Raw genomic sequence first — 27,727 nt, 5'->3', positions numbered from 1 at the left:
AAAAGCATAACAGACATATGAAGGACTTTTCCCTGTTTCTGAGGGTGAAGGTGGTTTGGTAAACCCTCAGCTCTGAGCAAGTGCATTGTCCACTGCCCAGTGGCTGCTGGGGTGTGTGTGACACAGAATTCCTTTGAGGATTTGTCAGAGCTCAAGCATTGTCTTTTCCAAAGCCTCGTCTGCACTGAACCTGACAAAGCAGTCGGTAGTGATACTGAATGAGCAGCTGCCATGCACAAGCAGTCTAGGCCATGAAGATGCAGTGGTGAACAAACAGATTGACTGCCTGCCGTCAAGGGGCTTGCATGCTAGTTGGGGGCAGGCAGTGGGAAGGGGAAACAGACAGGAGGCAGGCAGATAAACAAATAGAACAACTGCAGATATGAGTAAGTGGTGTGATAAGAGTGACTGGGGAACCGCACTTTAAATATCACAGTCATGATTGATTTCTGTAACTGAATATATCAATGTGATTTGAGCCAATGATATATAGTTTGATGTCCATATTTAAAGCAATATTAATAAAAATGAAATGTTTAAATTTAAAACTAAAGTGTTGTTCATTCCCAAGAACCTGGGTTATTTGAGAGCAGAAGGCACAGGCCTGCAGGGCCTAGATCTACCCCCTCTGCCCACATGCCCAGCCCAGACCAGGACCCAAGTGTGCCTGAAATAGCCCACCTGACTCTTATTATGATTATAATTGGCCTGTTATTACTCATGGTGACTCAAAGCCTGGGCCTTGACATCAACAGCCTTCAGCTAAAATCTTGACTCCTTCACTTACTAGCTGTGTGACCCTACACAAACAGAGAAGGATTATAGCCAAGGCTCAGTCTTCTCATCCATAACATGGCTTGCTGTGTGGATTAAATGGAAGTAATGTGTAATAAGTATGCCTAGTATGGCTTAGCACTTGATAAGTGTTCAAAGAAGGCCAGCTCATGGCATTTTACAGTGTTGAAGGTTTTTCTTTCGTGGATATTTAAATGGCATACCTCTGGTGATTAGAAAAAAGAGAGAGGCATTGAGATCAGCCGTGACTCTAATAGGGGAAGGTCACAGGTAACCAAGGTCCCTGCTGGGCAGACTCACCAGAGAACAGTAGCATCCTCAAAGGTTCTTTAGATTTTGAGCCAGCAGGCATAAATAGATGAGAGATTCAGGTTTCCACCTTGCAAATATTTCTTTCCCTTTTGTATGGCTGGTATATTTGATACTTATTTTAAACCAGATTGGATTTTTTCCCCCTAAATCTTTACCCTCTTTGAATGCAGAAGCCGTTCTCTCTGTTGGCTCGTAGTTGCTTATCCGCATCAGCACTACTATGAACTTTGGGCTGAAAAGAGGCCTTGCCCTTCGGAAGAATTTGACTTATTTGCATTTTCAGTACTTTTGATAAATTGGTGTTACGAATGCCCATAATAGCATTTACTTTGGATAGTAGCCATTTTTCCCAGGATAAAATAATCATTAGCCAATTCTGTTATAACACTGCTAATAACTGTTGTACCAGGTGGTTCAAACGTAAACAGGTATATCAAATATAATATCCATGAGAAATTGAAACCCCCAGTTAATTACAAATGCTTCTTTCTTTCCATTTAACAGAATGCGGTGGTGTCATTCAAGGAGCTGTGTGGTCTGTCCTCTGTGGCCAATCTCATGCAGTGCATGTTGGCGGTGTCCCCCCGCTTTCTGGGGCCTGATAACACACCCCTAGTGGTCCTGAATCTCAGCGAGCAGTACCCCACAATGGAGCTGCAGGGAATTGTGCCAGAGGTTCTGAAGAAGATCGTAACAACTTATGACATGGTGAGTTGTCCTTTGTCTTTTTACATAGCCTGGGTGAGAGAGATGTCCTAAGACAACACATCAGACATACTTTGGAGCTTTTGCTGAAGTGCACTTTCCTATTTCATGCTTCATTCACCTATGCTGGAGAAATAATTCCCCTGACCTTGCTGTATTTGAAAGAGATTAGCGTGTTGTTGTTTTCGAAAGCAGAATTCGGAGACACCTCAGTTGGATTAAACATTAGTTAGCTTCTCAACTATATCTGAATTGATTTTTAAAGGATGCACTATTTTCCACACAGATGTAGGAGAGAGTTTTTAAAAATCTTCTCCTGCAGCCAGTCATTAATTTATTTGTTTTCATTTTATTTTCATTTTTCAACTGGTAAAGGCAAGCAATTTAACCTAAAAATGTAATATCATGAGGGGCAGGTGCCTGTATCACATGACTCTGCACCAGGCAGTGGTTTCCCTTCTTACGGCAGCTGCTCTGTGACACCTGTACTTGTAATCAGCTTAACACTAATAGGGTATCCTCAGGATACCTAGAATATTACATTTTTGTACTTAAGATTTACCTTGAATTTTCTTAATCACATCCTGCTCTTATTGTAATTTTTTATTTACCATAACTCTAAGAGAGATTTTAGTGGGTGAAGGACACCCATTTAAAGTGTATGATGTAGTTGAAGCTGTCAGTGACTCTTCAACCTATCAGGGTTAAGGGTGGTGTTGGACACTCCCCTCCCAGATGGGCCAGGCTGTCTTCCAGTACTGTTTAGAGTGCCTGGGGGTTAGTACCTCATCTGCTACCGCCTCCACTCCAAAAGCACAAGCTAAGATCACTAAGGTTTCTTCTGATGTAGCTTGCCGTGCTCAAGGACAAAACAGGATCAGCATCATAAACCTAAACAGAAATATTTTTGACTGTTTTATAAGTTGTCTGAAAGCTGTAATTTAGAGAGATTTATGCAATTCAAGGGAAAGAAAAAAGACGTTAGGCCAGCACTTCTCAAATTATGACTACTTCATAGGTTTCTTAGGATGTTAGTAAATATCACATACAGGAAGGGTTTCATAGGATATTAGTAAATATCACATGGGGGGAAAATAATTTTTTATTATTTTCCTTGATTAAATAATTTTGGGAAATACTAGTTTGAACAAAAGTAATCAGTTTCCAGTTTCACAAATTGACTTGACCATTGGAATTCTACTTCTAAAAACAAAGGTTCTGAAGAATGTATTTTGGAAAATGCTTCTGTAGTCTTTGGTTGAATAAGTCTAGAAGTACAAGTCAGAAGAATGCAATGTTTTAAACAGCTTATGAGTTTATTACCTTTAAAAAAGTGATATTTGCACATTTCATAGATTCCTATGAAGTAGTCACACATTGTAGTGGGGGCTGTTTCCTTCCTAGCATTCATGGTAACCTTAAGAGACACCAGGAACTGAATACTGGACACTGCAAGCAAATTACATAGAGTGGCACCTTCCTGCAGAGAGGAGGGAGGCCAGGTCAGGTGTCTGATTATGCTCAGGTGCTGAGTGCCACTGTGCTAAGTGCCAAAGGGGGCCACAAAGACTCATACGAACAGCCCCATCCTCGGGGAGCCATCGAGTCCACCAGGAGAGAAAGCAAGGCCGGGGACCAGCATCAACACAGCAAGCTTATGCTGAGATTCCTTTGGTGGGGAAATGGAAAAAGGGGTAAAAATGGAAAAGTTTGAAGAACTTTTACATGCTGTGACCCAGACTGCCTAGATAGTTCTTGACTTCTTAAGTTTTATGAGACACAGCCAAAAAAAGTAACCAATATTTATAGACGTTTTTTAAGCATAAGCCACTAATAAAATCACAGACCTGTTTCATTGACCAAAATCTAATATGATTTACCCCCTAAGACATTTCTTTGGTTTCTGTGATAGTCATACAGTGACGTTTCTTCGTGGCAAGCTTTTTAACAGGGACTTCCTGAGAGTAGGGTGGTAGTCCCCCGTGTAGGTGATAACAGCATAACAGGGCAGGCCAAGTTCAGGGGCTGATTTCTGCTCCATCAGGAGTGTGATCATAGCTGGATTCTCATGGTCTGTGTTAAAAATCCTTATGGCCACCAGCAACCTTTACGGCACTCACAGCAATATTCAGCTCAGGAATGGCTCATTGCTCCTTGGTTCCCTGCTCCTTCCTCTTGGAATGGTAGTTGCTAGCACTGAATATGTAACTCTTATCTGCATCTAACTGTATCATTATATTGTTTTAGAATTGACAAGACAGAATATGCTAGCTTGCTTAAAATTTTTAAATTATAAAATTACTCTTTTATAATGTATAATTAAAATAGCTGTGCAGCCTTATACTGCCTTATTTATCGATATGTTCTGTTAATTCCATCTGACAAAATAAGCTGATAAAATTTAAAATTAAATTCAAATTATAGCTGCCGCAATATTATAACTCTTGTGATATTTTACAGTTCTTTTAGTGACTTAATGGTTTCTTTCCTTGTGACAATTTATTAAAGCTAGCCAGAATAGATTAAATATTGATGGGAAATGTACTAAAGGTCTCGGACAGCCCGTAACTCTAAATATAGCTCTTTATTTTTGTAATGTTATGTTGAGCTTGACCCAAAATTAACCTTAGAAATAAGATCTTATTTCATTCTGTTGACTTCCCATGTATAATGTGTGGAGGCGAATGAGAAGTAAAGGCAAGTTGAGAAACTCCTCCAGAACTCCTGTGTTGTGGCCAGTCTACATGCATGCCTAAAGTGTGTCTTCCTGTGAGGACAGTGCCATGGTACCTCCTGAAATGTACGGATGTGTATTTATGCTATCAAGATTGTGATTACTTTTCAATTTCTAGACTCTATTAATAAAATAGTATTTCAGAAGTGTGCCAGTTTCTTTGTGAAAACGGAGAATGCAGATCATTGTCCTAATGGCTCCCGTGATTACCACCAACAAACAGGCCTTGAACACTGCTGGAATTGTGCTTTTACAGGACTTGTGGTGCTCTTGTGGCTCCCATGGTGGGGTGAGCCTGGGACTTACCTCAAGAAGGCAGGTGTCAGAGCCATTCAGGAGTGGAGAAGAGGAGACGTTCACACACATCCTTAGACTAGGCAGATTAAGGTAGTTTTAGTAGGAACAGGACTGGGATGGAAAGTGGGAATGATCCTGTTAGCAGTGCTGGAGTCAGAGACATGAGTGTGGGATAGAAGACACCTGCTGAACTTGTGCCTGGAGGCCTGGGGCACACAGATGACCTTTCTTCCTCCCAGTGGTGAGCAAGGGCCCTAGGGTCCTCTTCCGCTAGAACCTAGAGCAAGAAAACTGCACGTAGCAACCCTAGGTAGGGAAATTGTAGCAGGGCTGGAAGGGGGCCTCATGCAAATGGAGGCTTACTGGGCCTTTAAATGAGGCATCTTTGTCCACTTAAGCTCAGTGTCCTTAAGTACTTCATCCTATGATTTAGGGACTCAACTTTTGAGGGCTCGTCTTCCTCTGGTCAACTTGTTCTCTCTGCCTCTCTTAATGGAAGTGACCCTTGAGTCCCTTTTTTCATACCTATCTACTTTTTTTCAACAGATGGGGGCTGGGCTCCATTATTAAGGCATGTGGTTGGGCTTTTGCCCACAACTCCATATTTATTGCGTTGAACAGTATATTTTATTATATCATACATCATGACCATAAAGTCAGAGGGTCGAACTTTTGTACCAAATGATTGATTTGCTTTAAAGATGTCATGTTTGGTTGTTTTGAAGTGGCATATAATAGAAATTTAATTGGTTTATTTCAATAAAACAGATACAGAATAAGTTACTGCATTTTTGGTGATGAATTCAACGCCCATTTATAAGCTCTTACCATGTGTACTGCTCACTCATCAACAAGTATTTATTGAGTGCCTACTGTGTACCAGTGACTATTCTAGGCAACATGAGGTAATATAAAGATGAAAAAGACTTTTTTTTTCCCTTCAGGAGCTTATAATTTAGTTGAAGAGATGCTACAGTATGTTTATAGATAATGGTAAGATGATAGACAATAGATAGTAAATAGATATTTTAAAATATATAAATGAATTATTTGAATCTTCAAAGGAGAAAATGGTTAGTTTCAGGTTCAGGGATTAGGAAGATTTCAGTGAAACATTGGCCTTGAACTAGACCTGTAAAAATGAGTTGGAATTCAACTGGTAAAGAGGAGGCTATTGCAAGATGAGTTCACAGGGTGAAACATGCTCATAGGTGAAATATGCTCAAGCACATATTCTGGGAAATCCAGGTTTGCACTGTAACAAATAGTAGATTTTTGAGCAAAGGACTATGCTCAGAATTAGGTATTATGGAATTTGGGAGACTTGGAGTGAAACAGAACTCAGAGACCACCTGTTGAGCACCTTTATTTTGCACATGAGAAAATGGAAACCCTGTAGCACATCAAATTAATGACAGAACTGGAGTTGGTACCCAAGTGGTATCTCTGTCCAATTTTTTTCTGCAATCCAGATCAGAAAAATTAACTGTGTAGAATGTGCAGATGAATGATCAATACAGCAATAAAGCCCAAGTAACTTTAATAATAATAATCTGCAGTTATTCATGTGGGACTCTTGAAGTTACAGGCACCTTATTTTTTGTTCTTGTGGCTGATAAATGTAGAAAATTCTTCATTTTGCATTACTTAACATATATTAAAAGGCAGGTTTAATGCACTTAAAGAAAACCGTAATCAATAGATCAAATTCCACTCAAAGAAATTTGATCATAAATGTCTGAACACATTGTTTATAATTTCAGAAAACAAAAATGTAAATATTTTACTTAAAATATCTATAAATGAACTTGAATGCACCCACTATTGACAATCAAGATCAAGATTGAGCTTGTTCACTCATGTAATTAGGGGCTGGTAAGAGAAAATAAGGAATATGTAACCTGAGTTTAAGAGAGTCCAGTGACTATCTGGATACTCTTCATAGAACACAGTGTTCTTAAGAATGGATCTGCACTGGCATTTCAGTGCATCTTCCCTCCTCCATCAATATTTGTGATTTAATTCATAATCTTTAAAACTGAAGTGACTTTTACTATCCTTTTAATGTTGAGAGTGATAATTCCATTCTCTGCCTATCTTTATTAGATGCACGTTTACCAACTGTTGTAAACTTGAATTTTTAAAATTGTTACGAGATCTGTACTAACCTATAGAGATCAAGGAGTCAACATTCTTCCTCTATAGAGAGAAAACATTGAAAATTTAAATATTTTGTGATGTATTACATAAAAAGAAAGTTATTTTCTAAAGTTTTTTGTTAATTTTGCTGCAGTTTTTCTGTCATGGACTATGCTTTAGTCATTGTAATTAAATTGAAGTCATAGAGAGGAAAAAGGAGAGAAGAGGAAAAAAATAAAGAAAATGAAGCCCACCTCTGTCTTACAGGCAGTACGGTGGTTCTTATACGCAGCAAATGGGCAGCCTCCACCTGTTCAGAGATTATACATGAATTCATTCTCGTCATTGTAGTTCCATTCTCTGTACTTTCCATTTGAAATTAATTTTTTTCAGTCTTTTTTTTGCAACTTCACAAAAGTCTTGATTTTAATTCCCTTGATTTAATTAAGAAAGCATCCTCTGAGGAGTCCATTTACCCAGTAGAGAATAGTATTTTTTAAAGGGCGGAACAAGATGCTTTGTCTGGGAGGATATTATTTGCTCTCTGTGAGTGTTTGTATATAAGTTGCTGAGTAGTCTCTTCTAACACATGACTTTAAATATTTCTTAAATAAAACAAGGTTCTTTAAATAAAATATGTGAAATGAAGATTTTTTTTTTCCTTACACAGAAATGTTGGCAGTTGACATGCAGCATCATGAACATTCTGTGTTAAGTTGTTGGTATGGTTTCATATACTTTTTCTTGTTACTTCTTTATTCAGTGAAGAGATAAATCACACTTCATAATTAATGGAGTATGCTGGTTTGGACCAAGCCAGAGATGATCTGTAATAAGGTTACTATTGATCCCCATCTCCTTTGTGGCTTCTTTTATCACTCTCCTGCCTCAGAACTTGACATTAAAACCTTTTAATTAGAGGTGTCAACTTTACCAACTTTTATAACTGTAGAAAAAAGACCAGATGGAATATTGTGCTTCGGGATAAGAATAAGCTAAAAACGAATGAAAGAAGGAAGGGGGGCGGTGGGAGATTTGGGAAAGGTAGATGCATCCTACAGACTGATGATTTGAAACCCAAAGGCTATTGTTTAATTTGATGACTGGAGAGGTCCAGCCAATGTTTCCAAAATCAGTTTCTCTGAAATCATCAAAACCATTGACGAGCCATTTTGTAATGGTTCAAGTTATCAAGCCAATGGAAGTGAAAATAAATGTTTAAAAGATACAGTGTGCTGGTAGCATCACATATATCATCAGATGAGAAGTACCAGGCCACCACGGAGTAATCAGAAGCTGGAAGATTGGGAAACCTTTGGGAGATTGTGCTTCAAGCATGTAAGTAGTGCTAATTGTAAGATTTTCCTTCCAATCCAGTTTTCTAGCTTAACATGTCTCCACAGAAAACACAGAGGAACACATATTTTAAAGTATTTTTACACACACACACACACACACACACACACACACACCAGATACTAAGCAAGGAACAGGTGAGGAAAGAGTAGCACTTTAGGGGATGACAGTTCCCTTCAAAAAGACTTCATCACATAGCATCACAGAGCAGCTTTTATCAATTAAGTTTGATATCCAGCTCTAAATTCTCTGAGAGGATGACTTAAATAGAGTTCAACATGTTGTCAGATGGTATCCTCAGACAAGAAATGATAAATGGTATTAAGCAAGCCACTATGTCATCTGACATACTAACAGTCTGATTTAAAATTGCCAAGTAAGCTGGGAAACAAGAGCTGGGGTGCCATCCAGCCCTATTGGTAAATGAGAAATGGGACCCTGCTGTTAGCATCACTTCAGTTCCTGGATAGATTTCATTTGAGCCAGCGCCACCTGGAGAACTGTTAGGGGACAGTGGTTTAGGGCCATGTATTTGATAGGGTCTCCATGGTTTTACTTTTCTGTTTGGAGCATTTTTATTGCTTTTTAAAGGGGCAGAGACAGATTGCTTATTTTTCAAACACTTTATTTCCCCGAATCTGGTAGAAAATATGAATATATCTGAAACCCAAAGCTCAAGAAAAGTTAGAGAACTTCTTTCTAAATCTATGCGTTATGGAAAAGAATACTACTACATTTTTTATAAAACTAAGATGTTCAAAGTACTGTAGCCTTTTTTCTTCCTATGCAAAAGTAGAGGAGTTACTTCCTATGTTCCCATCAAATTCTACATTGAATATTGGATTTTACTCCTATATAATTTCTTCAAGGCTTATTTTTTGATACTTTTTTCTTCTTTGATAGTTTCTCTGTGTTTCTGCAGTGACTGAAGGTGCCTCCTAAGTTCTTTGCTAAGTTCTTCTCTCTGTCAAGGACCCTTACAGGTAATTTTTAAAAAACAGAAAGAAAAGGATTTTATACATCTTTAAAATTCTGTTGGTGCTCTGGAGATAATATACACATTTTCTTTTGGTCAACTGGCAGTTTCCAAAGCTGTGAGGAAGTACTTAGCTTCTTTACCCCCATTTATTCAGTAAACTTTTTGTCTTTACTAGACTTTGAATAAATAAACTTTAATTGAGTGGAGGAGGCCGTGCTGGCTGACTTTCCATTTCTGTGGCCCTAATTCTAGTTGAGCCTTTCATCACCTTAGGCTATGCGGCAGAGTTTGAGTTCAAACTTCATGCTCAGTCCAGGTGAAAAAGAAAATGTAACTGTCTTGCCTCTCTTATGAGGGAGGTAGATGTCCCTGGATTTTAATTCTGTTGGTAAACTTCATCTATTGCATTCATTACATTATTCATTTTGGACTGTAAATGCTCAGCTCTTTAGGTAAAATACTCAGTCTCTCTTTCCCCCTCTTCCTTCACAAAGTGGCCACTAGTTGCCTGGAGAGGGTGTGGTTGCAAAGCCTTCTTTTTGTGTTCTTGGCAAAGAATGTCTAAACATCTAAAGCCACCATCCTCTCCTCCACTTTCTGTTCGCCTTGAGATGGGTACATAGTGCAGGGATTTCCCAGCTCCAACATGAGTCACTCAATACTGCAAGAGGTGGGCTTCCAGCTCCTTTCCTCCTGCCTCAGAGCTGCAGTTCCCTTGGCTCAGCCTTTGTAGTTGGAAGGAAGTCTCCTCTACCTTAGGGGATAACACTCTGTCATCTACAGGTTGTTTCTCCATGATATGGTTTGACTGTGTCCCCAACCAAATCTCAACTTGAATTGTATCTCCCAGAATTCCCACGTGTCGTGGGAGGTAGTTGAATCATGGGGCCAGTCTTTCCTGTGCTATTCCTGTGATAGCGGATAAGTCTCACGAGATCTGATGGGTTTATCAGGGATTTCCACTTTGCTTCTTTCTTATTCTCTCTTGCCACCACCATGTAAGAAATGCCTTTCATGCTCTGCCATGATTGCGACACCTCCCCTGCGATATGGAACTGTAGGTCAAATTAATCCCCCTTTTCTTCCGAGTCTCGTATATGTCTTTATCAGCAGTGTGAAAACAAACTAATACACTCAGTATGTCAAAATAATTTAGAAAATAGTTTCCCCTTGATAAATCCTGATTTTCAAGTCTATCATTTTGGTGAGAACCCAAGCAAAAATCTAATTTGACCTTTAAAACTGAGAAATGTCTCTGTGTTCATAAGATAGTTGCTCTTCATCCGAGCTCTGAAACTCGTCCTTTGAATAGGTGGAAAGCCCCAGGGAAAACATGATTCATAAACTATGGCAGCATCTGTGAAAAGAAATAACTTATTGACACTGTCCCCATCACACTTCCGAGACTGTTGAAGCCACCCAGCCTGCAGCCTTTCCCTCTCTGCTGCCGTTCATCCTCTGGTTTGCCTTAAAGACATTCTTCCTAAAATATCACCCAGAGAAGGGCCTGGGTATTTCTGAGAGAGTCCAAGAGGTAGAGTTAGAAGTATGATGTGACAACTTGAAGAACTAAGCCAGGTAGAAGGATTATATTATGGTCATCAAGAACAATGGAGCCAAATTGCTCTGTTACCTTGACTATTTGTGTTAGGTGAACAACATGTTTTCTTAGAGCATCCTGGAAAAGTGGCATCTGTTTGGTGTGTTGAGATTGATGAAGAATTTGAGTTTAGCCTAATAATTGCCAAGAGAGAAAAAAAGGAGGGTGGAGTGTGAGAGGAATAATTTTAAGAATATACACCTCATGCCCGTTTTCTTCTAGCAATTGAATCTTTCCAGCATCCAGATTTTTTATTTACTGTTGAAACATGCGTCAAACACTACTGGCAATAGTATAAAACCTTTTTAAAAAAACGTTTTTATAGCATCTAGAATCTGTGCGATATCTTAAATTGTGTAATTATTTTTGTAGTATTCACAGAATAGTATTGTCTCTACATTCAGTTTTGTGGATTATGATTGTCCTCTTTGTGGAAATTCAAACAGAAAAGCAATGATCAAAGAAACAAAGAACTTAATTGGCTTTCCATGTGTGGTAATTTGTATGTCTTTATGCAGTTTGTGAGTTCCAAATCTTTTCAGATTGACGAAAATGAAGACTAGCTGACCTAAAACATGTGACTCACAGCTCATTAATACATTCAGCCTGCTTCTCCCTTTGAGTTGGGAGCCTCCTGCTCCCTATTACTTGGGACCCAGAGGAGAGCCATATTGCTCCTTGATCCTTCACCCTGTTCTGTGGGCACAGAGGTAGCTGTGCCAGCTTGTGCTGGCTGCTTTGAAAGAAAAACAGATGTGTTCATCTTCATCAATATAAGTTACAGAGACTAGTGATAGAAACCTGGGGAGCTTCCTGAGTGTGGGCTCCATTTGAAACCCCAAGCAGTCCCTGAGCCACACCCTATTGGAGGGCATAGGACACACACCTTTACTGTTGAATTTAATTCGTTGTCCTAATGGTGGCAACTTCTGACCAGGTAGGATGATGTGAAAACTGTCGTGGTTCTTCATTGCACCTGAGAATGAAGGTGGAACATATTCAGGGTAGAGTTTAGAAAGTGTGTAAGTTGCAGTGATAATATAATTTTATTGTTTAGAATCTTGATGTTCTTGATATCATTCCTTGGCTCTATAAATGCAAGATCCATTCATCAGGGATTTACTCAATCTGTTGCCACCCATTCTTACGTAGTTGAGAGAGGTATATGCTTTTTTATTTAGAAATTTGTCAGGGTCACATGTCCAGTGGAGTTGAGTTGGGAAGATTGAAGTTATATCAGAGACTTATATCAAATTGTTAGTGATGAGACATGGGTTTGTTTGTAAGTGCCATGATGAGCTGCTCTGTATTTGTGGACATGAGCTTTTGGAATGTGCAATTACATTTTACAAGAAAACTCTCTAAAAATGGAATTATTTAGATGGAATATACTTTATAAAATGAAGCTATTGAAATAACCAGTTTATATGAGAAATCAGGTATTTCAGAATTGTTTTGTAAATGTGATTGTTGACAACTACTTGGGCCACCTTCTGGCAGTAAGGTATGCTAATTTCTGACCCTTTTTCCTGTCTAAGGTGTTTCCTCACAACCTTTTGAATAATGAGGTAGTGATTTTTCTCCACAGCTGATATTTCTATAAATAACATTTGACACTTCATAAGCTTTGAAGCTCATATTTTGTTGTTATGTTACATTTGACCTCACGTTCATAGGAGATACAATTCAGCATTGCCTCTCATTTTCACATGAGTGGGAAGACTCACCATCGCCCTCACCAAACCTCTCAGAGCAGCACACTTGTCTGGAGGGTGGGTCCCTCCTACGCAGTAACTGCTCTGTCAGTGGGGACTATGGGAACTGTCACTTGTTAGTTTATTTAACAGCTCCTATTTTTCATTGTCTTCACTTCTGTTCCACCACATTGCTGTGAAATAATTAATGCCACTCACCCCACCAAAATAACCACTTTTAATACCAGTAAGCTGATTTTACTACCAGACGAATTTATCAGGAACAAAAATAGCATTTAATAATGTTTTTAAGCCTTTTCTAACTTAATTAGGGCATTTAAAATTCTGAGCCATAAGAAAATTACTCTCACACAGTGGGTGGACAATATGATGTGCTCAGAGTTAAGTTTAACTCTACAAGTTTAATTACCAATTAGCTTAAAACTAACATGTTAAGTAGTTAAAAACATTTGTGTCCCTACCACATTAGTATTAGTCAGAGCTTTAGGGCTAAATGTTAGGGATTTTTATATGGAGATTTTATATGAGATTATTCACCTACCTACAGAAATATTTAATTCAGGTATTTTCTTTGAAATCAATGTTGATCATTCTAGTTTTCTTTGTAATTATATTCTGACACTGGAGAGACATCAGATGGAACCATACCATCATTTATGTACTTCTGTGGCATGAAATAACGTTAGCTTTTAACTCACTTATCTGGGACAGATTACTCATGCTGTAATCCCAACACTTTGGGAGGCCGAGGCAGACTTAATCCAGGAGTTTGAGACCAGCCTGGCCAACATGGTGAAACTCCATCTCTACTAAAATTACACAAATTAGCCAGGCATGATGGTGCATGCCTGTAGTCCCAGCTACTCAGAAGGCTGAGGTGGGAGGATTGCTTAAACCCAGGAGACAGAGGTTGCAGTGAGCTGAGATCATACCACTACACTCCAGCCTGGGTGACAGACTGATACCCTGTCTCAATAAATAAATAAATAAATCGATAATTTATCTTGTATTAGAAAAACCAAAATAAATCTTTGTAAATAGAAACAGCTATTTCATTATTTAGCTAAATATAACTGGGATGGTATGAATTTTAAGCTGTTTTCCTAAAACTAAGCCCTGTCTTTATTGTTAAATGTTAGAATTCTCCATAGCCAAAATTTTTTGGCCAAATATATCATGATATATGTTTATTCTTTTAAAATACCAGCTACACTTGATTTTTCATGTTCTTTCCTAAAAAGTGCATGTAGCATATCAAACTATATTATCTCAAGTACTTTTAGTCCAGTTTTACCAAGTGATGCATCATGTAACATTTTAGAGCAGGAGCTGGGAAACACCTGTTTTTGTGTAGTCTGAAAGCTGAGAATGTTTTTTACATTTTTAATTGATTGGAAAAATAAAAAATAATATCTTGTGATATGAAAGTCATATGAACTTCAAATTTTGCTCTCCATAAATGAAGTGTTTTTGGAGCTCAACCACCTCCATTAAATACTGTCGATGACTGCCTTCTCGCTACAGTGGCAGAGTTGAGTAGAGTAGTTGCGACAGAAACTAAGCCTAAGCCTAGCAGCCTACAGTGTTTACTGTCTGGCTCTATACAGAAGAAATTTACCAACACTTCCAAAAGTGGATTGGGTAAAAGTCCTTAGGGTATTTTGATACAGTGATTTTCAGAGTCACCTTTGCCAACCTAAATTATGACTTTCTCTTTCTTTCTTTTTTCTTTTTCTTTTTCCCTTCTTTCTTTCCTTTCTTCCTTCCTTTCCTTTAAAATGTACTCACTGCATTTTGAATTTTGATCCATAAGAATGGGATTCGAATTGTTAACCTGGTAGGAAGGAGGAGACTGTTATCATTGCCTGAGCACTCCTCTGCTGGAAAAAGCAATGAGCCCGAATGTGGTCCTACTAATTGTTACGGTCAGAAACCTGAAGAAACAAGAGGTGGAAACTAAAAGAGGAAAAAGCCAGTGGAAATTAATGTTTGCTCTGATTTTTATAGTGCCTGTGAGGCAAGCATGCTATGTCAGTGGGAAGTGGTGACAATCCACCTGGGCTGTGTGCTGCAACTCAATATCATTTGTAACTAATTTAACCTCACACATATTTAGTGTGTATGTATAACCATGGTTGTGCTGCTTGGTAATGAGGCATTAAAAATGAGCCAGTCCAAGAATTGAGTTTAAATAGTACCCTTCTGTCAGCGAAATCAAGCATTTCTTGCTGAGGGGCTGAAGGACTGGGTGGAGAGAAGGGAATTGGGTAGAGTTAGTGAGCAGTTCTGCATTGTCTCTGAAAACCTCTCATTTCCTCTCACCCTTTCCTAAGGCAAGGAGGAGGACTTTCTCTCAAACTGTAAAATCCAGGCTGTGCTAACCACACTCAATTTAAAGGAAGGGATTATAAAAGTGCTGGAGGTGGAGACTAATCCCATGAAACCCTCTCCCACCTGAGGAATGGGAAAGATGCTCTGAAACCTCTGTGGATTCGCACACCTTACTGTTGTTTATGCTCTTCACCTCCTTCTTACACTCGTCACAACTTCTAATTATACATTCATTAGCTTGATCCTTTTTTTTTCTTTTTCTTTTTAAGACAGGGTTTCACTCCTGTTACCCAGGCTGGGTTGCAGTGATGAGCTCTTGACTCACTTCAGCCTCTGCTTCCTGGGCTCAAACAATTCTCCTACCTCAGCCTCCTGATTGGCTGGGACTACAGGCACGCACCAGCATGCCCGGCTCATTTTTTTGTTTTGTTTTTTTGCAGAGATGGGGTTTTGCCATGTTGCTCAGGCTGGCCTTGAAATTCTGAGCTCAAACAATCTTCTTGCCTCGGCCTCCGAAAGTGCTGGGGATTCCTTTTTTAAAAGTACCTCTCTTCCTTTCCCTGAAATCTGAGCTCCAGGGTAACAGGGCCCATGTAGCCTATTCAACAATGCGTTCTCAGCACCGACAGCAGAGCCCGGCACACAGCAGGTACTCAAAATCCATTTTTGGTGAATGAATGAAAATAACCTTGATCTCCAGGACACAGATATCAGGTGCCCTTCTTACCATACATGTCTTTCCCATATGTCCCTGTATTCCCCGAACTTGATTTTTATTTCCATGCACACAAAAAGCCTTGGGGCAGGGGGAGCAGAGGGTGGAGTGGCTGCTCTTCCAGTCTTAGGTCTGTATGGAAGCACTCACATTCTAAGGCAGTGAGGGCTGGCTTTGCTAGTCCAAGAAGAGGAGGATGCCTGAGGTGCTTGGACAGCTCCAGATGCTTGTAGGGAGAGAGGGACCAGAGGCCGGAGAGACCAGTCCTGAGAAGGAAGATCTGAGCATCCCAGCTCCTGGATCTTTTACCTCTTGTTCAGACCCTAGATGTCTCCCCACCTTTTACCAGAGGATCCTTTATCCTATCTGAAATTCCCTCCTTAAAGATTCATATGCCCTTAAAAAACAAAAACAAAACAAAACAAAAAAACCATATAGAAGAGCTTAGTGCAGAAGAGAGGAGGAGGAAAATGTGAGAGCCCCTAGTTATTCACCTGGCTACGACAGGAGAGCAACCTGGTGCAGTTAAGCCACCTGAGGTGGGAACATCCCTCATATGTGTACAGTGTTTTCTGAGTTTTCCCAAGCATGCTCATAAATCAATTGTTGCATGAGCTAATAGTCAGAGGCTGTGGTGTGCAATGATGTTAGCACATGGACTGGGTCACACGAGAAAAGGGACGCCTTGGGTAGGGATAGGCTCCATTTGAGCTGAGCAGAGAAATTCTTGAAAGTCAGATAGCCACTTTCCCCCAACTGCTACAGGCCCCCACTCCCCAACACCTACTGACCCTGGTGAGTGAGCCAAACCACATCTCCCAGGGAAGAAAGCCTTGGCTCCCCTTCCCCTCAACCACATACAGCATCCACCAGCTCCAGCTCCGCCTTGGGAAATCCTTGTCTTCATCCTTATCTCACCTGCCACCATGAACTGGCTCCCAGGGCAACAGAAGGTATTCCCTGGCATGTTTTACAAAGGGCATATCTTAATAAGAACAGTGGTGTATTCACAGACCACCCAGCTAGGTGTGCATGGGGTGTGAACACATATGCACAAGACTGCACCCTAGGAAGTAGATGAGCCCCTGCTAATGAGCTAGCTCCTGCACTAGTGCTTACTTGTGTGACTGGGGGCAAGGCTGTTTCTCTCTTTTTTATAAGAAATGGGGTCTCACTGTGTTACCCAGGCTGGTCTTGAACTCCTGGCCTCAAGCGATCCTCCAGCCTCAACCTCCTAAAGTACTGGGATTACAGGTGTGAGTCACTGTGCCCAGCCCAAGCCCCCTTTTAAAACTCTACAATGGACATTAGATCAAAACCTCAAAGGATTATAAATAAGACTACGTACCTGTAAATAGACTAGAACATAATAAATATTCAATAAATCATAGTCATTATGATTGTCACTATTAGTTTTCAAAGGCTGGATGCATATAGCTCCTGAAGCTTGAAGACCTTTGTGTGAGTTTATTTTAACATCACTCCAAATTCCAGAGCCACATTTGTGATGACCCACTTTGTTATTTATACAGAGCATAGTTATTCCATTTCATAAAGTCAGGTTTAAAGTTCAAAATGAAAAGCAAAAGGTAAGTTTTCCCATCATCTTGCTAGGCAAGTTGTCTCTCTGCTCTGAAAAGGGAAGATACTAGAACATGTGAGTTATGTGGTCAACATCAGGAAGAACACTACGGCTGGGTTTATACAGTAAATACTCTAGTAGCTGCTCAGATGCATTCTTCCAGCTCTGTTATTCCTGGAGAACTGTGGACACTCTGCTGTGTTTAAAAAAAAAGTATTGCTTTTCATTACAGAGAAGTCTTCAATTGCTTTCCTCTTTTAACTAACATCTGTACTTAGTTATCACAGACTTGAGAGAAACTAATGATACCTTACAGTAAGACTATGATTAAATTACCTTCTGTTAATTAGGAGTTTCTAAATCACCTTTTATCTCCTTGGAGAAAAGACTTGATATAAATAGGCAGTAATAAAAGTGGTACTATGTTTAATTCAAATTGTATCTTTTGAAATTTAATTAATTTAGTAGTAATAGTTGTAAATGAGCATGTCAGAACTAAAGGGTCCTTAGTGACTTGAAAGAGTTAATGTAGCATCCAGAAGTTCCTAATGTACTTTTCAGAAGTAGCTTGCTCACTGAATAATTGGGTTTAACCAGCCCAAGTTCCCTTTTCCTCCCACAGGAATGATTCAGAGCAGGTTTTGAACCATTCTCATCAGTTTTTTTGGAGACACTACCCTCTATTCAGGATGTAGCCTCTGAACTCACTATCTTTAACATTTCCAAGACCAAGGGAGGGACACTGAGGCCCTGGGCCCTCTTTCCAGGCACTTACTAGAGAGTAAGCCAGCAAGGTGGCTGTGGACTACATCCTCACTGGACTGCACCTGGCTGCTCACAGCACCTGTCGAAAGTTCCTTCTTAGTTGCTAAATCCATTCACCTACCCACATCCCTTCCTCCTTTCATGACTGTAGAGAATACTTGAGCACAAGGCACACATAAATTTCGTGCTGTCTAGGATGGGATGAGGATGTCGTGTAAGCACATCATTATTGTAGCTTAGAAAAGCTGAGAAATGTTCTATAGTGTTAAGAGGCTGACATGACCAAAAGCCTGGGAAAGGATGCGGTTTGTGTGTGTGTACATCCTTGAGGTGACCATGGTGCAAAGCAGTTTATCATGTGCTATAAAGTAGATTGTTTAATGTGAGACTATTGTATAAGGCTTCCCACAGTAATCATGTACAAAATGATATATAGCATACCAAGTTCTCCCCTAACAAGACTTCTGGTCATGTAAGGTTGATAATAAAATAGAGAAGAGGATTATTATCATTTAAATGGACATGAACTCTTCATATAGAAAAGCATAGTATAATAAATTACCACATAAACTGGTAGAAATTATTATATAGCTTTTCTGGATAGTTTCATAATTGCAGCAGAGTTCCTTTGCAGGGTAGTTTAGCTTCTGTTTTGTTGCTCAATTTTCAACTTTTTTTTTTTTTGCTTTTCCTATGAATATTATATTGTTCAGGACCAGAAACTACAAAATCAAATTCAAAACTCCTTCCATTTTTTGAAATTCTGTTTATTTCCTGAAATAAGATTAAATAACTTACATTTCTTAACTAAGTTTTGGTTAAAAGCTAAAATTTGAAATTTAAAAATTTTAAATACTTTCCAAAAATATAGAGTAGGATAAGTATTTAAAGTATATTCATTGACTTCATAACCAATCTTTTGGTACAACTGGAACCCCTCCAGCCCCCTTTTCAATTTTCCCCAAGCTATTGCCTCCGGTCTATTTAAATATGTTGGGGAATACATGGAGACTTCTGGTAATGCTAAATCTCAATTAATCTAGAAATAGGAGTGAATGCCTTTTAAATCTAAGTTTGGTTGTGACTTTATGGCTCATTCAGTTGTCTGCATAAAAATAAAAATTTCTTATCTAATTTAAAAGCACAGTTTTTGGTGACATAAATCACCCTAGTGCATTCATTGTTTTGATTCCTCTAAGCTCTGCCTCTATGATTTTGTCGATTGTTTTTCTTTTAATCCTCTAGATGTGCTTTTTTGTTTTTTGCCCACTATCCTCTTTGTGCTGTTTTTCCTTATCTTTGCTCCTTTTTCCTCTCCTCCCAGCCTAACAAATGTGTATTACTAAGGACTTCTAGTGGCTAATGTGGGAAGTGCCTCTCAGAAATACCCACAACTGTAAATGGTAGGTCCATGCAGTGCGCATTGGACACACAGCACCTGTAGAAATTAGGAACCAAAGGCAATAAACTGGTTCTTTTGACTACGTGATACTATTTATTTCATGAGTGTTATGCTGAATCCAAATGGCTATTGAGTGAATGCAGGAGATACCTATGTTACACTTGTATATGATAAGCATATGCCCGTATCTTATGTTTGTATGGTGATTACATTCAGAAACTGCACTTAAAGTTTAACCTGTGAGATGTGCCTCCCTTCTAAGTGTGTGAATATGATTATATATTAATTTAGGGTGAGAAGTGATAGAGACATTGATTGTGTTAGAGGAGGCTTTTTATAATGTGAAAATTCAACTAGATACCTACAGACAAGACGGGATGTTATTTTATAGGATTTCATCTGAAATGTAGTAATGAGAGGTTCAGGCTGTGTCAGGGTTTAGATAAAAGTTATGTAACAGGAGAGACACATTGGTCCCTTAGGTACTACGCCAGCTCTGAAGTGAGCTTTATGAAAAGTTAGAGTGTATTGGAAAAAGTTAGAGAATAGTTAGCTTCCCACATGTGGACCCTGGGTCACTCTTAATTCATAATTCATTCCAGATTTATATAGCATTTGGCATCTGTTCTCTGGCAAGAAATGATCGTTGGAATAGTTGAATACAGTGTTGAGGCAGACTTGTATGATGCCAAAACCATGCTTTGAAGGTGGCAGAAACTAAGAGTTTAACTTAGACTTCAAATAAAATTGCATAGAAGAATTTTGTAAACAAATTTTTTGGAAATATTTTGAAGTATTCTCCCTTCTATAGTAAGTTATGCTACAAATACTTGTTTTGAACATTCAAACGTGCTTGAATGCAGTTTATATGTTAAGTAACGATTTGAGCATACCAAAAATTTTGCATTTGCGTACGCACAATTTTGTGTGCACAAAACTGCACCTGGATAAACTGAAATTACACACACACCCCTCAGACGTCCACCATATTCTTCAATTCACAAAATGTGTTATGAGCTACACCCTCTACATCTTGTGTTACAATTTTCCGTTAGATTTCAGATCACCCTCCTTCCACCACTTCACAGTGACTCACAAGCTGCAACTCTTCCAACACCCACTTCCACCAGCAACCTTCAGGTCTTTTTCAAGGTTAAGTGCCATGTTGATTGTAGTATTTTTTCATTCTTTAACCATTTAACATATGCAGAACTGTCATATTGTTTTTATTCGATGTCTTTTTTTGTTTATGTGTCACTGCAAAATTTTTTAGTGTTGTGCCCCTGACCCACTTTCCTTACAAGCCCTGTGGTTTTTATGGCACAATTTTGTATAGTGAGGTGAGTTTTAGGATTGCAGAACTGTCGTACTGCAGTTACATTAGGTCCTTGAATAATGTCGTTTTGTTCAGCATCATTTCATTATAACATCGAAGAGGAAAAAATAATTGATTCCCAGCTGGGGCCACTTGTATGGAGTTTGCATGCTCTCCCCACGTCTGTGTAGGTTTTCTCTAGGTACTCCAGTTTCCTCCCACATACCAAAGATGTGAACTTCAGATGAATTGGACAATCTTCAGGGTCTCTGTGAGTGAGTGTAGATGTGCCCTGAGATGGGATGGCATCCTGTCCAGGGTGGGTTCCGCCTTGTACCCTGAGCTGCTGGGATAGGCTCTGGCCACCTTTGATCTGGAATAAGTGGGTTGGAAAATGAATGAATGAATGAATGAATGAATGCATATAAGTTATTGGGAAATAAAAATTTATCAGGTATTTGGCAGTCATCCAAATGCACAGCAATATTTGTTAACTGTTTTTGAGCTGTGTGGTAGTAGGAGGTTCCTCTGAAAATTTTCATTTTGCAAACATTTGTTGATTTAATACACCACCACTATGACTCCTGTCACTTACGAATTCACCACAAATTGAGTAAATAATGATCTTACTTGTTTTCATTAATCTTTCTTAAATGTATGTATAGTTTGCATTTATTTCAGCATTTAAAATTAGAAGTGTTTTGATCTTTATTGAGAGGTTTGATAATGTTTTTGTGACCAGAAATATGCTGTGGAAATTTAACCCTTGTGTGTATCAGTCAGCCTATGGTAAAATTGGTTTTGTTGTACCTTGTTCACTTAAAGTCACAGTTTCCAAGAACCTATTCATGTTAAGAGAGGACTTACTGTATATTTCTTCACAGTTACTCAAGATCACCAAATTACCAGGTCCACAACTTCCAATACTGTGGACTCACCCTCCTTCCAGCGCCTCTCTCTGTACACATCTGTAAATGTTTAGCATCCTTGTGCTTTTCCTGACCACTCTTGCACCTGTCATACTAGTTATTATTCTCTCTGCTTATTCCAGTGATTTTGGAGCATCATGCAGTGTTCATTCATCTTTAAAATTCCTTCCTCAGAGATGTAGACATTCTTTCATCTCAGCTACTACCTCTGTGCAGAAAATTTTTGATTATCCAGTGCCAGAACCAAGTTGTCACATAATTTCTGGTTGCTTCTCAAGATTCTTAGACTTCCCTACTGTAACAACCAGCTCAATTCAACTAGGGTGGAAGTTCACATCCTAAATGCATTAACATACTTAAAGGAACCGTAAAGCACTGTACAACTGTGGGGTGTGTAACATGTTTAGTTGTAAACTGTAAAGCACTCTATAACTGTGGGGTGTGTAACATGTCTAGTTGTAAACTGGAAAGCACTCTATAACTGTAAGGTGTGTTACAATTTTTCTTATCCTGACTAGTTTTCCTCTCTTATCTTGGCTCTCCCTTCTGTGCCCACAGCAAATCAGCCTTGGAGTCCTCCCCCACGTAATCTCTTCATGTCATCTTTCTTTCCAGCCCCTCTACTGCCTCTCATGTCTCTCATATAGCGGTGGCCCCCACCTGCTTCGTGTTCCCACTTTTGTGCCCCCATCTGCCATTTCTTCCTTCACACTGATGCTTGTTCATGGTTCTGAAATTTTACTTTGATCACAACACCTCTGCTTAAAATTGTCAAGGGTTTGTGATTAAATTCAAACTCTACAATGTAGAAGTTCATATCTTATCCAATCTGGCCCTTACTCCTTTTCTATCCATGTTTCCTTACATTCTTTAACACGAGTTGAGATGCCTAGAAAGCTTAACAATATTTTACATGATTTCAAGTCCTGCCCTTCCGCATCATGCCTGCAGTGGGGTTCTGTGTGTGGCAGCACCCAAATATGCTCCTCTATATGTTTGTTAGCAGTTGAGTAGTGCTTTTTATCAAGCATATCTCAGGTTCTCTCTATAACTTTCTTTTATGTAGGTTTTTTCCCCTGTATAAATTGTGTAGTGAAAGATGTGGTAGTGGAAATGAAGTTTCATAAGAAACCCAGGACAAGTTACTCTGGAAACGGTTTGTTATTTAGAAAGTGTTTTCATAGTGACCTTGCTGGAAGAGAGGATGACCACAGTTCTTAATGATATGGCAGACCTCAGCCCCTGGATGGGCACCAGCTCTCTGTCCTTCCCACAGTGGACTGCAGCCACAGTGCTCCCGCCATGTGAGATGGAAAGGGGAGCTGGGTTTCATTGTAGTGCATAGCTGGCCAAAGACCTCTACAGCAATAATCTTTTAGTATTTCAGTTTAAATATGTGACTTTTATATTATGTTCAAGTATTTAAAAGTACGCTGTATTTTCCAACAATAACTTTATAAATGGTGCCTCTTCCATTAGTTCAACTTTGTAAGATTTTTCTGTACTTGGCAGCTTTAGTAAAGGAAAAACTTACCTCTGGATTTCAGTTGAGAAGTCTCAAATCCTGATGTTTTAGAATCAAACAAAATTTTTCACCCACACAGTAATAATTATTTGAAAGTGTTAAAAAGAGAGATTATATTGCTAACTCAGAGAGCTGTATCTTTCAAGAGTGCAGAAAAAAGCACCAAAGCTTACAAATTCCTGAGGGCATCTTGATCTTACTTTCTGTCCTATTCATGGCATTAGTGAACTGACTGGCTTTGCAGCGCCACACAGTACAAGGCTGACCATCCACCAGGGATGCTGAGCTTTAAGAGGCTGTTTTAGTCTATTTTGTGCTTTTAAAACAGAATATCACAGCCTGGGCAATTTATAAAAACTGAAATTTATTTTCTCATAATTCTGGAGGCTGGGAAGTCCAAAATCAAGGCTCGGTGTCTGGTGAGGGTCTTCTGACTGGCTCCTCATGTGGCGGGAGACAAAAGGACACACTAGCTGAACGCTGTGTGAAACCTCTTTTATATAAGGACCTTAATCCCATTGACTAGGGAGGAGCCCTCATGGCTTCATCACCTTTTAAAGGCCGTACCTGTTAATACAATCACATTGGCAATACTTGAATTTTGAAGGGGACACATTTAAACCATAACAGAGGCTGCCATTCAGAAAATTCTGACTAGATGGGAAAAAATTACTTTGGATTGAATTAGTTCCTATTTTCTGAAAACCTTATCCATGATCACATTTGCTGTTTTGTATTCACCCCTGGAGTCCAGAGAAGCAAGTCCTGCTTTGGTCCAATCCTCCCAAGGTCATCCTGAGCCTGGCGGTGCCTGAAGCCACATCTTGCTACCTGGGTGTTTATTGGTCCACTGAGGCCTATCATGGATCTCCAAGGTGATCATGGCAGTTTGGGGGCATTCAGTGGTTAGGGCCAGGTGTATAGTCCATCATTGTTGTAAGTCCATTGGCATGTTTGAGAATGGTAATCTCTACATTTTTTGAGTTTGGAAAGATATTTCCCTGTTATGTGTCAAGTAATCATAGAATCCATGTGAAAGAACAAAGTTTTTTTTACTATCTAGCATTTTTCTTTTATAGCAACTTTAGGACATCTCAGACTTTGTAACTTCGTTAGAAACAGCTACAACAGAAGATGCAGTAGTCACACCTGTGTTGAGTAGGACAGGCAAAGAAAGGAGTTTTGAGATTGGGATTTTCTGTCTGAAACTGAGATTCAAAACAAGATAAAGGGGAAATAATCTAGAATTCAGAAGATGTTATTACTAAAACTTCTTTCACCCAAGTATTTAAAATTATTCACAAACTACTTTTATAATTATTAACAAAATCTGTGTTCTTAAGATGAAGAGCAATTCAGTGAATTGTCTGAAATCAGACATAAGGTCCTTATATAAAATCACAGACTTGCTTATTCTGAAAATGGAATTTTCCTAGTTGATAAGCAAGTTTCAAAACAGAATATGAAGAGCAGTCTATAGAAATCTAGTAATATATAATATATTTATATAATAATAACCCTTAATATATACACATAATATAGCTGTGTCTATAAACAGAGAAATTTACTTTACACTAACATGGGAGTTACTTTCAAAACATAGCACTCTGATGAAAGGCATTTCTGGTTTCTTTCCAGCTTAATAAAATATAAATTTTAATTTTTACTTTGCCTTTAGTTGAAATTTCCTGCTTTTCATCTGCTCAAATTCTGTTTTAAAATCTTATATTAGAGGTGATCAAATTTATGAAATAGATTTCTAGGCTATGTTAAATCCATAGATTTTCCAAACACTTTAGTTCCAGAAATGTAGGAGGTACTGGTAACAGGCCACTAATATAAAATCCATTAGCAACAACTATATAAAAGCATCTTGCCCTGGAAAAAACAATATAAGCATCCATGTGGCGAGTTACTCAGGCTGGCAGCAGGGTGTCTGATTGCTGTGCCAAGGCTTACACCTGTGTGTTTATAGGGGCTTGATGAAATTCATGCATTTGCATTAATGCAGATAATGCTTATATAATTAACCACTCTACTTGGCTTTGCATTCATTAGTGACATATCAATGTAATATACACAGAGAAAACAAGATAAAGTAGTTTTTTCCTTTGGCTCATGCATTGATATTACTACCCACACATCTGCTTTTGTCTAATCTAAGATGCCTATTCTGGTAGTTTCACATTAAATATAAATGATTTATTATTTATAATAATGAATTGTAAAATAGAGACAAGTAATTTATTGCTGTCATTTTAAAATGTTTTCTCAAAGTGCTTTATAGAAATATTATTCTGAAAAAAAACTTTGGGTCAATGTTAGTAGCTGAGATGAGATTACTATATTGTGTGTAGCAGCTTTTAGGAGTTACAAAATTTCCTCTGCTTTTGTGCTTTCTTCTGGTTGGAACATCCTTTCGTCTTCACCTGTGCAGTTGCCACTCATGTGTCAAAACTTATCATGGTTTTGTGGAAAAAGCAGAGGCTTCAAGACCAAACAGAATACCAGTTTCATGACTTACTAATTAGAGTTATTTTACCTGTAGTACCAGATGACCTTGAAAGGTTGCTTACGTTTCAGGTAGGCCTTCAGTGTTCACATCTGTAAAACTAACCTCATAATTACTCACCTCACATGGATAATGTGATCAGTAAATAAAATAGAAAGCACCAAGTACATATTTGATGCAGAGATGTTGAATTACTTTCATCTTGATTCATTCAACCAACACTTGTACTATTTATAATCACAGCTTGTTATAAAGCAGCAGACCCAGACAGAAAGTGGCCCCTGCTAGATCAGCTGGTGGCCCCATGTCATCTCTGCTGCATCCTCAGTGCCATGTGCACTACGTTCAATAATAATTGACGACAGAATGAAAGGGAAGCATCAGTCCACTGAGCAGGGGCCTGAAGGCCCATTGCCTCACCTGTCCTTTAAGCCTGCTGGACTCTGCACCTGGTGTTCCTATGGAGCCTACAGTCCTGAGAGCTTCCTTAAGAGCACCTAGAGGAGCTCTTAGACTCAAGGAGAATTTATGCAATACTGCAAAAGTTGAAGATTAATATATGCCTGTTAAGAACAAGAACTATAAACTGTTAACCATACATTAATTTAATAATAAATATGTACCCCAAAACTATAAAAAGATCCCAACTGGCAGTTCTTCCTTCTGAAGCAAGTAGTACAAATATTTGATAACAGGTGTGACAATATGAATCATCTCTGCTGAGGTCTGCATGTGTTTTCTGCTGCCTTGTCTACGCTTTGCTGATTGTTTACTATGGGCCTGCCTTCTCCTAGGCTGGTTCCCTCTGGAATTCCCTCTAATACAGTCTGCAAATGCCTCCTGCTGTTTACTTTCAAACCTAGGAGGAATGGCTTCTCACTATTAGTGTTCTCCACCCTGATGTATTAGTCATCTTCATATTTTATATACTACTCATGAATGGGGGGCGGCGGTGATATTCACTCTCATTATCAGCAGAGGAACTTCCTGTATTGAAATCTAAGTCACAAGTGGATCCTTCTGTGGGTGTCAACATGGATACCATTACACCGCAAGTACTTCACCATTAAATATCCCACCAAAGGGCTGTAGCTTCAGAGTATTTAATTTTATCACATCCCATAGCTCACAGGCTACAATAGCAATCCCACCTTTTTAGTTATTGTTTATGCATCTGTTTTATTTCTGTACCATAGTCCTAGTGCAGCAATTGTTCTTTTTTATGTATATACTTTAAGTTCTAGGGTACATGTGCTTCATACTTAGCCCTTAGCTCAGGGTCCCACACATAGAGGGCCTCAGTAAACAATTGTCCCAAGAATAAACAAATAATCCTCCAAGTGTTATAGAATTTAGGAGGCAGATGAGCTTCTGTATCTGGACCCTTGAGATGAATGTGCATTTATTCAGCCTTGCATATATTTTATAGCTGGAAGGTACATAATTATTTATCCTTTGGTGATACTTAAACTGGAAGATGATTCTAAGAATAATAATGCAACTTGTTTCTCTGAGCTTCATCACACCCAGCTTTTCAAGTGGAACTAAAATTAGTAATGAGTATTGGAAACATTGCCAGTGAACATATGAAAGGAAGGCATTCAGCTAATTTGGGGCTACCAGAAAATGCTCTGCCAGGCCTCCTGGATAAATGGGGAGTCAACCGTGACAGCTGCCACTTGAAAGTGTCTTCATTGCGCCAGTCGCTCCTCACGCATCCTTTCATTTAGTCCTCACATTATGAGGTGTAATGTCTTTAGTAAGCTCATTTTATGGGTAGGAAATTAGGGTTGTGAGGTTAAATATCTTGTCCTAGATGACAAAGTTAATGAGTAATAGAACCAGGATTGGAACCCATGTAAATCTGTGCTCTTTCTGTTGCTACACCATTCCCCAGATGAGTTTCTTGTCTGCCTGTGTGAGCCTCTGCTTAATGCTGCTGTTTTGTTCTTCTCCACTCCTGCTTTTGCTCCTGTCCTCATTTGTTTCATGACTAGGTTCATTTCATTGATCATATTT

The 27,727-nt window shown here is 38.9% G+C and overlaps 1 protein-coding gene across 1 annotated transcript in view; it reads left to right on the top strand.

Moving 5' to 3' along the window:
* The window catches only part of LOC105490425 (phospholipase C like 2), a 194,495-nt gene that overhangs the window by 116,354 nt on the left and 50,414 nt on the right, over positions 1-27,727 (top strand). The window contains exon 3 of the mRNA XM_011756026.3: positions 1,612-1,815. Within this exon, the coding sequence (XP_011754328.1) occupies positions 1,612-1,815 (204 nt within the window). The remainder of the gene's footprint in view (positions 1-1,611; positions 1,816-27,727) is intronic.

Source organism: Macaca nemestrina, chromosome 2 (genome assembly GCF_043159975.1).
Source record: "Macaca nemestrina isolate mMacNem1 chromosome 2, mMacNem.hap1, whole genome shotgun sequence".
Taxonomy (NCBI): Eukaryota; Metazoa; Chordata; class Mammalia; order Primates; family Cercopithecidae; genus Macaca; species Macaca nemestrina.
This window is presented reverse-complemented; position numbering and strand designations above follow the sequence as displayed.